The sequence below is a fragment of the Psittacula echo genome (assembly GCF_963264785.1).
Source record: "Psittacula echo genome assembly, chromosome: 6".
NCBI lineage: Eukaryota > Metazoa > Chordata > Aves > Psittaciformes > Psittacidae > Psittacula > Psittacula echo.
The window spans coordinates 37,831,478-37,843,977 of record NC_137743.1 but is presented as its reverse complement, the minus strand read 5'-3'; the positions used below and the strand labels follow the sequence as shown (position 1 = coordinate 37,843,977).

The 12,500-nt window shown below is 38.5% G+C and overlaps 1 protein-coding gene across 6 annotated transcripts in view; it reads left to right on the top strand.

Annotated features, from left to right (window-relative positions):
• ZEB2 (zinc finger E-box binding homeobox 2) overlaps positions 1 to 12,500 on the top strand; it is a 117,954-nt gene that overhangs the window by 71,042 nt on the left and 34,412 nt on the right. Inside the window, exon 1 of one of the 6 annotated variants that reach the window (XM_080620773.1) lies at positions 1,643 to 3,313. The exons of 4 other annotated variants lie outside the window; for them this stretch is intronic. In XM_080620773.1, coding sequence (XP_080476899.1) covers positions 3,211 to 3,313 — 103 coding nt within the window. In that variant the 5' untranslated portion in view covers positions 1,643 to 3,210. Of the gene's footprint in view, positions 1 to 1,642; positions 3,314 to 12,500 lie in introns of those variants that run through there. One more of the 6 variants, XM_080620772.1, reaches the window with a different exon arrangement.

Genomic DNA, 12,500 nt, shown 5'->3' with positions numbered 1-12,500 from the left:
AGACTATGTAAACTTCTGAATAATAACTTTTATGGAGCCAGAAGGTTCCTTAAACATCTTTAGTATTTTGTGCAGTATTATTTTGCTCTCAAAGATAATGTGTTATCTATACTTCGTAAGATAGCTTCAACCCAGGAAGGGATAAAATTCGTAGCTGCTTTCAAACTTTTTTTTGTCTTAGTGTGTAGGTCATGGATCATGCAGCTGTCAGCAAGCAGATAATCTTGATGACTAAAATGAAACCAACACAAGAAACAAGGTGTCCAGCTTCTGTCTAGAGAGAGAGAGGGCTTAGGAAGTTAGAACTAACAGAAGAAGGGAATAAAAGTTGGTTTATTAAAAAAAAAAAAAGTCTTTCTCTTCATTTTGTGTGACAGCTTGGAGAAAAAAATAAAAAAAAAAAATAGAAAAAAAATCCCTAATTCTAGTGATTAAGGTTAAAGAAAATCTTCCATTTCCATCTTTATTTTCCACTTCTTGGCAAGGGTGTGCCAGTGCAATGAGCAGGGGTTATTGCAATGCCAGAGGGGTGGCAAAAAGTGAAAGTTTGTGAGAGAGCATTTTGAAGGGGTGAAGGTCTTTTGTTTCGTGATTTATAGAAAAAAATGATAATTTTTTCAGCTGTCTCCCAAGGCAGAAGTTATTTAAAGCATTCTTAGAAAACAGATGACCCTCCCAGCAACATTTTAAAAAAAGCCAGAAAGGAGCAGGAAAGGTTTGTTTACATTTCTGAACTATCTTTCCAGTCCTGACAATCAGGAAAGGAAATTTATAGATGGAATTGGAGAAACCAGGCATAAAAATGAAACACCTAAAATAAATACAAAATAAATAAATTGAAGTTTTAAGGCAAAATGCATCAGGAAAAATGTCTCTGTGATGTAGAGCAGCACCATAAATAATGCTCAGGAGTTGCATTTTTTGACTATTTTCAGTTAATGGAGCTCACCTCCAGCCTGAAATCTTTACTCAGGTGAGTAATCCTGAGTTACCTGCATCTCACTGATGCAGGCCAGAGCACTCCAGCCCATGTCATTTTCCATGGAGGAAAAGGTATTATTTACCTGATGACATGTCAAAGTGCTAAGTACTTTGATATATGTGAAATACTATCTCTCGTTAGGAGAGGGTAAAGGCCAATTTGGATCATGGGATGCATGGCTATGTTTTGCAAACTTGTGGACTACACAGCAAAACCCTCTTGTTATTTGTTCAAAGTTGCAAGCTCTTCACTGCAATTATTTTTCTTTCTGAAAAACCCAAAAGGTCAAACACAGCACTGGTCTACCTTTCAAAGGATGACTTGTTTTATCGGTCCTAAATGCTCCCATGCCTTTGAAGAAATGTTGCTTTGTGCTTTTAAAAAATAATAGAAGTTACGGGATCACTTTGAATTCGACAAATGTTGGCAACGTTGGCAGGAAAGACATTGGAGCATTTCAAAGTTCTGGTATGAAGAAAAAAATTCTGAATAAAACAATTTAATGTGATTTTGCAGGTGGTTTGAGCTATCATTTTATATGTACGTTTGTACCACTGCTCATTGGAATGTTCATATAATACTGACCTAATTATGCATAGAAAAAAGATAAGCCATTTACTTGATTCATTTCTTCTTTTTAAATCAAGAAAGGAACAAAAAGGCTCCTATTTTCTGAAAGAAATTGTTCGCTTTTATTGCAGAAAAGTAGCAGCTTGTGCAGAACTAGAACTGTAACAATTTTATATTCCAAAGGTTTTGTGTGTATTCGGTTAGTTACAGTAATTATACCCAATAACTGACAGCCAAAATCACGTAGGAGAAAGCAAAGGCTGTTTTCTCACACAGGCCCTGCTGCAGAACATCTGCTGAGAGATTTGCATATTAATTAACCCATATTAACTCTAATTATTCTGGGAAATTATCAAATAAATTGAATTTTCTAATTTTAACCTTTCTTTTACTTGACGCGTGTCGAGGCTGAGAGGACGCACCAGGCTATCTCACCTGGGCAATGAGCAAAGGATCTTTTCTTCCCCCCCCCCACCCCGTCCCTCTTTTATTTTTGCTCCTTTAGACCTGGGGCAGCCTGGGGAGCTTTTGTGTGCCTGGTGCTTTTTTGGCTCCTGTGCTCAGTCGGGTCTCAGCGCATTTGCTGTGCGATGGCACATGTGTGCGTGTGAGCACAGATGGTGGATTTATACAGGGGTGAGGAAAGGTGGTACCTCTGAACAGTTGAGCAAACCTTAAGTTTTTTTTCAGGGTTTTTTTGGTTTTTTTTTTTTTTTCTTTCCCCAGCCTGTTGTTTAGGCCTGAGCAAATAAATGGGAGTTTAATTCAATTAGAGCCTGGCTTTAGTCAGTTGCCTCATGACAGAAATTATTCAATATATTTTCCCCTCACATTGTTTGGTTTACACATCGCTGACTCCCTTGCTTTTGTGCTCTGTTTAGAGTGGCCGTAATGCGATGAGCTTTTGTGTCTGCCATGTCGCCGTCCCTTTCACCGCTGTCTGGTTTTGTCAGTCCTGAGGTGCAACGATGCTATTTTGAAAACAGAAAGGTTTTAATGTATTAGGAATGGGGCCCGTGCTTGCACAGCAGCAAAATGTTGGAAACAAAGCAAGCAAGCCAGGACCAGCAACCATATTACAGCCTGGGAGGGGACCCTCTGTGAGGTCCTGATATCCCTCAGGCCCCAGCCCATCACAGGTAGATCCCACAGCCTCACCACACACCTTGCCCAACTCTGGTGAAGTCAGTGGCATTAGCATCCTATATGTGCCCTAAACCACCCCGCTCCCAAAACACTCTCAGAAACCTTTCCCTGGGAGCTTTAGTGGCAGCAACACCTCTGGAGGAAGGCTGGCAAGCCCTCATTTCCACCTTAATGGTTGCATCCTCCACCCCCCATCTCCTCTCCTTGGAACTGGGCAGGTGATGTTCAGTGGGGTTATTCTCTAAGCAGAGCTGATCTCTCCCATTATCCCTGCTAATGGGCCCTGAAGAGTCATGCTACCTGTTAAGATACAAGATTTCCTGTTGACACCAGGAAACTAGAAAACAAGGAAAAAAGCCTCAACCCCAAACAACCCAGACAGGGCTGCCAAAATCTCAGGGTTGCCTGAGATTTTCAAGGCAATTGTGGTTTTGTTGGGTTTGGTTTTGGTTTGGTTTGGTTTTTTTTGTTTTTGCTGTTGGTTTTTTTTTTTTTTTAATTTTTTATCTTTAATGAAGAGGCTAGAACTGCACAATGCTTTTGCATGGAAGTTTGGAGGTTTCTCTTCAGAGAAATATGTCTTTGGGAGGCAAGATGTGGCTGCATCAGAAGAAGGTAGGGTTAACATTAACAGTTTTCTCTCTAAACTTTAAAAAAGGAAACAATCACTCCTCCTGAGCTGAAATACCCAGTTGTTTAGGTTCTAAATTGTGGGTTAAATGCAGTATGAAAAATGAGTCAGATGTGTAGCTATTAATCTTTGGGGTGAAGGAGGATAAAATGCCGGTGGATATGGGACTTCTCCATAGAAATAGAGCATCATTATACGGTTGCCTTTTTTTTACATGATGATATTACTCATTTTAAGTTGCAAAATGACCAGTCTGTGATTTCTAAATGTTTGAATGTAGTACAGCTTTTATTGACTTTCTGCATACTACATGGTTATAAAGTTGAGCAACCTTTTTGGAAGAAGGTGATAGACACAATATCTACTTATACAAGGACAAATTTCCCTTTTCTTTATGTTCTGTTTTTTCAAGGTTTTGTTTCCAAGGTCTTATTACTATAAAACTTAGAGCGAGACAAGGTCTGCCCTCATGTCAGATAACACCACCAAAACAATTCTGATGGTTTAGTAGTTTATTATTTCATACTTCCAGGTCTTAAATAAATTACAGTTATTTTCACATTCCTCCTGAATATCCTTCAGGCACAATAATAAGTACATTTTTTCAGAAAAGACTCTTAATATTTTTTTTCTTCTTGTTGATTTTAAATATTTTGTTGAATTGTCATGTACAATAATAATTAAAGGGGTCTTGCTAAATTTCTTTCAATGTGATGCTTATATTGTTTAGCTTCTTGACATATTTTACTAATCATTGCAGAACTGTTGTCAAATAGATTGTAAATTACATCGAAACACAGAAGTGCAGCAATAGTTTTAACATCTTTTCTCCAGCATTCTTTTGCTGCAGTCTTGCAGATCCTTTTTTTCTTTATTTATTTCTTTTTTTTTTTTTTTTTTTTATTTTTTTTATTCAGTCATCAAAGGTAATTATTTGCTGGGGTTTTGAAGTGCAGAATATAAAGGTATTATTTCCCTAGAAGTGTAATACTGTAGATTTTAGAAAGCAAGAGGTCTTGAGTAATTTTCTAAAGAAGAGAAGGCACTAGTCTAAATGACTAAATGAATGACACATGCTTAAAGTTGTCTATTTTTTCCCTGAAGCTTCAGTATAGTGCTCTTCCTCCCTTTTTTTTTTTTTTTTTCCTTTTCTTTTCTTCCCTGCATGGGTTAAAGAAGGTAATCAACACTGTTATAACTTTACTAGAGGTGAAGAAATCCATGTTTTTCCATTTTGGTTTTTTTATATGAAGTTAAAGGGTGGGAATAAAGTTGCTGTATTACAGCCTGGGAGTAAATGAATCTTGTCAATTTAAAGTCTGTGTGAGTGATGCCAGGACCAGATCTTAGTTCCACTGAAATGAAAGATATTGTATCAAAGTTCCACAGAAGAACCGGTTGATACTAGGAAAGAGAAGGAGTTGCCCTAGAATTACTTCTTTCTCCTCCCATGATTACAGTGGTGCTTCCAGTAAAATACAGCAGTTACTAAAATTAATTTTTCCTGTATTTACTCCATTCTAACCTTAAATGTTGGAGCCTACAAGCCAGGATGATCAGTAGCAATTTGCAGGTATGAAGTCTCCAAGCCCTCCTGGCTGGCACAGTGGCAGGATATGCAGTGCACAGCTCTGTGTTCCCAGGTTTTTTGGTCAAGGTCCCAAGGGCTCTACGCTGAAACCTAAGGTGAGAGGAATTGGGAGCATGATAATCATCTGTTTTGTTAGCAGTATATCAGATACCATGGCACTTGTTTCTAGTAAGTACTTCCCAGCTGGAATTACTGTTGCAGCTGAAGTTTTGTAGTAATAGGGATTTATCCCGTACATCAAATGCTTGTCTCTGGTGCCACTTGTGTCCATTTATGAAGGATCTTTCCATTCACATTGGGGAATCTAGGTGCCACTTTCATATAAAAAGAATGTTCTGTGATATTTTAGAACTTCTCCTGGCAGTTGTGTGGATGCTAATACCAGTGTACTCAGTGGGCCACCATTTGAATTATGTCTGTAAATATAGATTTACGTAGCACATAATGACAGCTTTGAAGACTAAGTCTCATTTGACAGTCTTAAAGGATTTCAGGAAACATTTCTCTGGATTTGTTTTAGTAATAAAATTTTCAGCCTGCAATATTTGGATAATCCTACCTTTCCTCCCACCTGCCTACCTGATAGATAGATATATGCAACAGCTCCTCTGCCATTGTGTTAACAGTGGATTTGACTTCTTTGAGAATGAAGAAGTTGACTCATTTGACAAGAGCATACAAACCACATATCCACAACACTCAGCCACCATCCTGGTCTTTTCTGACCAGAAGAAAAAAAATAAATTGCTTTCTTGCTCTACATTTACTTGATGCAAGTAAGAGACAATTTTCTTTTCCTTTTTTTTTTTTTTTTTTTTTTTTTGTCCTATAGAATACATCCTAGGTGAATAATTGTAGGACAATTTGACTTTTACCTACGAAGTCCCCTTCAGGCCACAGAGCTGGGGGCTCCCCTCCCAGGTACTCATACTTCCCTCATAAACATAGGAACCTGACAAATTCTTCTACCAGCTGGAGGAGAATTATTCTGCTGGCAATTATAAACTTAAATCCTTCCAGGGAGATGGTGAGAGAGCTGGGTTCCTAAGAAATAATCATGTTCAGCTGTTGTAGCTCTGCTTGGGCGTGACACCATTGTACAGTCTGCAATGCAGGTCTTTCCCAGCAAGAGTGAAATCTGAATAGGCTGATAGACATGCAAGGTGGATAAATTGCAATTTCATATCTTTCAGAAAAATGCCATGTCCATATATTTCGACAGAAATTATACTTTGCTGAAGAAGTTATACTATAGCAAGACTGCCGCTTTTCTCAGGACTCTTAAAGAACATGAGATTGTATTCTCTAAAAAGTTGTACGCAAAAATGTGTAGACCTTGGAAAACATATTTTTCTTCAGTTAAGAATATTTTCTTTTTACATGGAAGCTAAAACCAATAATAAAACCAATAAAAGTATCTTTGGGACAAACGATACCAGACAACAATGCACAGTTCCAGCTCCCCTTTCATCTTCTCTATCCCTCATCATCAGTCACTGCAGTGAAGAAGGAAAACTATCAGACTTGGGACTGTTCTAGTCCAGTAAAAGCTTTTATTTTTTAAAATTTATTTATTTATTTATTTTACCCCTGCTACAGAGTTCTTAGGCATACTGCCTAGGAGTTATCACTACTACTACACTCCAAACAGTCAGGAAAAGGAAACGGGGTAAAATATTCACCTCCAAAGTCAATGCTGAATGAAGCTATACATCTGTATTTCTCTTTCAAGGACATTATCAAAACTTGTGGAGGAAAAGCCATCCAGTGCAAATCATGAGGCTGTATAGATTTTAAGGTAATAAAGCTAACATAACTGTCAGTCTCCAAACTGAAACCATGGTAGCCTTTTTAACTAAAGAGAAAGTTATTTTTTCTTTTCTGAAGAGATTTCTTCTTCAAAGACCCTATTGATGGGAAGGTAGAAGGAAACCTGACATCAGTTTGGATTCTTCTCAGGCTACCTTCAGGCATCTCTTTCTACTGCTTCTTTCATGGAGGCACCCAAGTCTTAGTGTGACAATTTAAAAAATATGAAGCCTCTGGGCTATTATGAATTTCTGTCCCCAGAGAGAAACACAGCACAAATCTGACATGCTAGAAGACTCAGAGGAATGGTCTATGTTCTATTATTTTGAGACGATCGGCTTGAGACTGAAGGTGATATTGATGGGGGGGGGGTGAAACACATATCAGTTTTTACAATGGATAACTCCTAACTGTGTTGGAGTACTTGTGGGGATTTCAGAAAAACAGGGAAATGAGGAAAGACATATAAAGATGAGAGTGAGAAATAAGAAAGAGAGGAATGATGGAGGATATGTTGGCAGATGTCAATGGACAACTTGGGTGATTCTGTGGATGACATGTGTTTTCCAGACAGAACAATGGCATCCAAACTGCTAATCAGAACACAGGGTTGGCTCCGTCTCTCTGCTGTAAATCTTGCATTCTTCTGTCTTTCCTGCAGCCAGATTTTTCAGTCAGTCAGTCGGTATAAAAAGTAGACCAAATTCTGTAGTTATCTGGAGCCTTTTTCATAGACTCATAGAATGGAAGGGTTTGGAAGAGACCTTAAAGATCATCTAGTTCAACCCCTCAGCCATGGGCAGGGGCACCTTTCACTACACCATGTTGCTCAAAGCCCCATCCAAGTTGGCCTTGAAGTCAATTAGTTATTGAATAATTATTGAAGTTAATGAAGTGGTTTAAAATTACTGTGAAAGTAAAAGGAAGGTAATAGAGCCAAAATGCAGATATGAAAATACCGGTGATTCCTCCTATGTAGGATTTCTTCTATGTAACCCCAAAATAAATGTTGTGAACCAGGAACTCTGCAGCCACATCCATTCTTTTTTTCTAGTCCCACCACACCTAGAATATGGGAACAAACACATGTATTTTGAAAAGTGAAAAGACAATTTTGTGCCTATTAATCAGGAACAGGAGTCAAACTGTAATAAATGGCATTAAATCTGGGAAAGCCCCTCACTAATGTTCACAACTGTTCATCCATCATTTCTTATTCACTTGTCTTTTCAGTCCTCAGAAAGATTAGACTATTATTTTTAAACTATACCAGTAGGGTAACTTCGAGAATAGTCCTGTTCTTTGTGTCTAAAGAATAAGAAAAGCAAATTTTGTGCAGGGAAAGAGAAGTACTAAAACATTAAGCTGCGCTATTATGGAGAAATTTTTTTTTCTTGACATTTGATTCCTCATAAGGTAATGTATTTGTAATTTCCTAAGGCTTATGAACTGTGTCCTTAAATACTTAAAAATCATCAAAATTATATCAAGGATACAGTTAAGCAACAAAACTATTTTCTTAAACATCATGAACATTAGAGTCATACCAACTCCATACTCATTTAAAAAGGCCAACAAAGCTGGTGAAAGGTCAAGAGAATGAGTCTTATGTGTAATGGCTGAGAGAACTGAGGTTGTTTAGTCTGGAGAAGTGAAAGCTCAGGGAAGACCTTATTGCTGTTTACAACTACCTGAATAGAGGTTGTTGTGAGATGGTGTTCGGTCTCACCTCCCAAATAACAAGTGAAAGGACAAGAGGTAACTGTCTCAAGCTGCACCAGGGGAGGTTTAGATTTGATATTGGGAAAAATTCATTCACAGAGTGATCAGGCATTGGAACAGGCTGCTCAGGGAAGTGGTGACGTCACCATCCCTGGAAGTGTTCAAAAGCCGTGTAGACGAAGCCCCCAGTGACATGGTTTAGTAGTGGTCTTGGCAGTCCTGGGGTAATGGTTGGACTTGATGATCTTACAGGTCTTTTCCAACCTAGTTGAGTCTATGATTCTATTTCAAGCAAAAAATGAGGTATATTGTCTTTCTCCAGGCTATGCTTTTGTTTCTCCTGTGAACAAGCTCTATAATCTATTGGGAGAAAAGGCTATCTTGAAGGATAAATAAATAATCAATTATTTATATTTCTAAAAGCATTCAGCTGTGCTTTTAATGCTGTGTAACCACTTAAAAGTGCGTATGCAGCAGAGAAATTTCAGTTTGAGAATCTAGTGTATGTGATTTAATCAGCGCCCTCAAGATTCATAGGAAGACAAATCTGCGTGTGGTCATCAGCATCCAAGAAGCTGGCCTATCACTTCAGTGCAGAGACAGCCATAAGGATAGCAGAGTTTGGTTGACCACACAGTTACCAAAGTTAATGTCTCCCAGTCAAGATATATAAACCTTGATGCATCCCATTGTCATTAGCAGAAATAAGGAAACAAACACTTCCTGAGAAGAGAAGCCAGGAGAGAGCCAAGAGCCTTACTAATGTGTAATATGTCTCACCTGGCAGTGCAACTTGGGTAACAGACTCAGGACTCTAGCTAAAAATATAAATAGAAAAATATAATTTACCTACATGATACAGGAGCACTGCTTGTTATTGGAGTTCAAAATAGTATCGCAGTCTTTTGTTGAAGCCTGTAATGGGTTTGTTATTGGGGTTCAAAATAGTACCATAATCTCTCGTTGAAGGCTGTAGTGGGTTTAAGTATTTAAACTAAACATGTACTCCGTAGCTCTTATGTGTAAAAGCAACCTGGTGGGGTGAGGCACAGGCTTAAGCATTGACTTTTAGGCTTCAGGACCAAGCAACTCTTGAGGTGTGCATTTCAGACTTTTCTGGGTTTCCTTCCTGCTAATGTAAGATCTTAAAGACAGTTGATGTCCTGCCTGTTGGGAAAATTTTGTCTTTTGAATCCTGAGTTACCTTATTTGTGGAGTTTGCATCCTGATGGTACATCCTATTAGAATCACCATTCCCATACCAATCATGGTTGCCTGAAAAATTTCTAAAAATGCGTTTTTATTATCTATGTACCTTTCCTGAGAACAGTCTTTATTCTGGTGGGAACAGAGTGGGTGTACCCTAAGCTTCCTGTCATATCACTTGTATTGTCCTCGTTTCTCTTAGGATGAGAGACACTCACTAGTAATAGAAAAGAGGAGATAGCAATCACACACACAAAAAAATCAGGTAAGATCTCTTCTGTTTAGAGTCTGCAGATGACAAAAGCAAGGAAATGCAAGGGTAATGCTATTATTTAATTCTCAGATTTTATCATTTATACTTACTGTGCTACACAGTGTTATGACTATTACAGGATTCTGTTATCTACAGAGTAAGAAAGCATTAACCCCCCCCCCCCATACTCTATCTACCTGCAGGATTTTACCTTAAATCCTTTGCATACACTGAGCTGAAATACACGGTCACGGCTTGGGAATGTCCAAGAGCCTGTTGGAAGAAACCAGTTTCTTCTCTCTTGTTTCCAGGCTTGGCCAGACAGCAGGGTGCTCCTGAGGCTTCTCCCGTGGTTTTTCCTTTGGTCACCCCACTGGCCACTCCTGGCGAGGGCTGTCAGCATATAGATACATCATGATGAGTGTGCAATTCTTCACATGGGGTTGAAACAGAGTATTAATTGTCCATCGAGAAGAGCATATTTTTGTACTTAGGTATACAATTTCACTTTCAGCTCGCTTGGTTGTTGAAAAATCTTTTGAAAAATCACTTACCCTTATGTTACAGAAAAAACAGGGAGTGATATCACTGGTGACGTGGCCACCTAGCACACCTGAAATGGCAGGGAGTTTCTCAAAATGTTAACCCCAGTGCCTTGGCCAAGGCTATGCAGAATGGGCCAGAGCAGCAGAAGACCAGCCATCCCCCTCCCGTGGCATGACACATGCTGCCTTTCCCATCCCTTATTCTGCAGTGAGCCGTTTGCATAAATTCCTTACAGATCAGGGAGAAAATTGATCCTCTACTTTTCAGTTCCCTTCTTTTACTGGTTGTCACAACCTTAACAGTACTTGACATGAATGGGAGTTACATTGTGGATTGGGGCAGTGTTTGGCCCTTAAGCGTAGTTTTTGCATGTTGATACATTAGCAACTGATGTCTTATTTGTTCAGTAACTGACAGAATAATGTACAGAAAGCACGTAAGTATGAAAAGGGGCTAGTTAGGTAATGCTGAGCAGAACATCCTCAAGACAACACTGCAACCACTGTATTTCAAATGTCAGGTTAATTATAATCAACATTTAAATGTTAGTGTGGGCCATTTTTAATAGTGTAAATTTTTCAACAGGTACCATTATGGGAAGAAAATGTCACATGCAGTTCTGCCATTGCATTGTTCAACAAAGTACATAAAACAAGGAAATTCTTTCTAGAGACAGAAAAAGAACAACTTGTTTGTTTAAATCTGACTGTAAAATTAATGTGTCTGATGATACTATTTGAGGTATCATTTATTTTAAGGAGGCATGGAGAAGGTTTGCTAGAATGTAAAAATTTCAACTGAAAATAATGCTTGTCAGAGCTAAAGACAGACCCTTTTATATATAGGTTTTTTTGAGATTTATACCTGTGTGGGTCCCAGTTCCTCTGGATGCAGTTGAAGTCTGAGCTGCGTGCTTTCTGATAACCCCTTTACAGAAAACGAAACCTGAATATGATTCAGCACAAAATGAAATGCAGTGCCAATAATTCAGATACTCCTTCTCTGTTCTGGTCCATCCCTTACCGTGTAAACATAGTGCTAAATGGCAAATAGCACTGTAGTCTGGGACAGCATGCGTGTGTAATTTAGTATGCTTTGCTACTGCAACTGTTATATAGAATTATCATTAATTCCTGTGAAGTTTTGGATACCAGCATTGGTCTCAACATATATTACTGCCCTTTAGTTGGCTTTTTGTTACACCTTTGAGTCAGCTGTAAAATGAGCCTCTGTTTTGAGCCAGACATCAGGGTGTTTTCCCTCCTGTTCATTGAGTTGTAGGAAGGACTTCTTTGGGTTCTTCTCTGTGGACTTGAAGTAACTTGTTTTCTTGCTGTCTCTATAGCTCCATCACATGTACAAATTTTGGGCAAAGCTTGAAGTTGCTTGCTTGACCTAGTGGAAAGAGCAGATTCTGAAGTTAGGATGCATTGTGTAGGAGGACTTTCATTTCTCGACACTGAATACAACTTTATGCATCATAACTGCAAAAATAGTAATCAGCTTGAAATGCATTGTGTGTTTTCCCCAGTGACCCACATTTAGAGAAGCTATTGCAAATTATTATGTTTATTTTAAAAAAGATATCCTTTTTTGTTTTCCTGTTAAGGCAGAGCTAGACTGCTGAGGTATGTTTGTGTTGAGAGTGGTGACAATAGTTAACTTCTGAAAACTGGAAAGAAGAGGCTGTGATGATATTATATTAAATTTCACATTGTGAGGCTTTTTTTTTTAATACTTCTGTGTCTGATTTGACACACAGAAACAGCAAACATATTCAGTTAGTCACCAAACTTCGCAAAAATTTGAAGAAAAGAAAAATCTCCTGGCATGAGCATTGATGAAACACATGTAATTAGTGTGCAGAAAGATCCCCACAGCCTTGTTTCACCCATGTGAATAATTATTGATGCTGTTTAAAATTGTTTTACCTGTATGATGAATTACATCAAGGGACTGCGTTGTGGATGCGGGCATCCTTGGTTAATTCAGCTCTGCAAAAGATGGCAGAGGGCTTCTGTAAGTGAAGTTGACAGCAGTTATT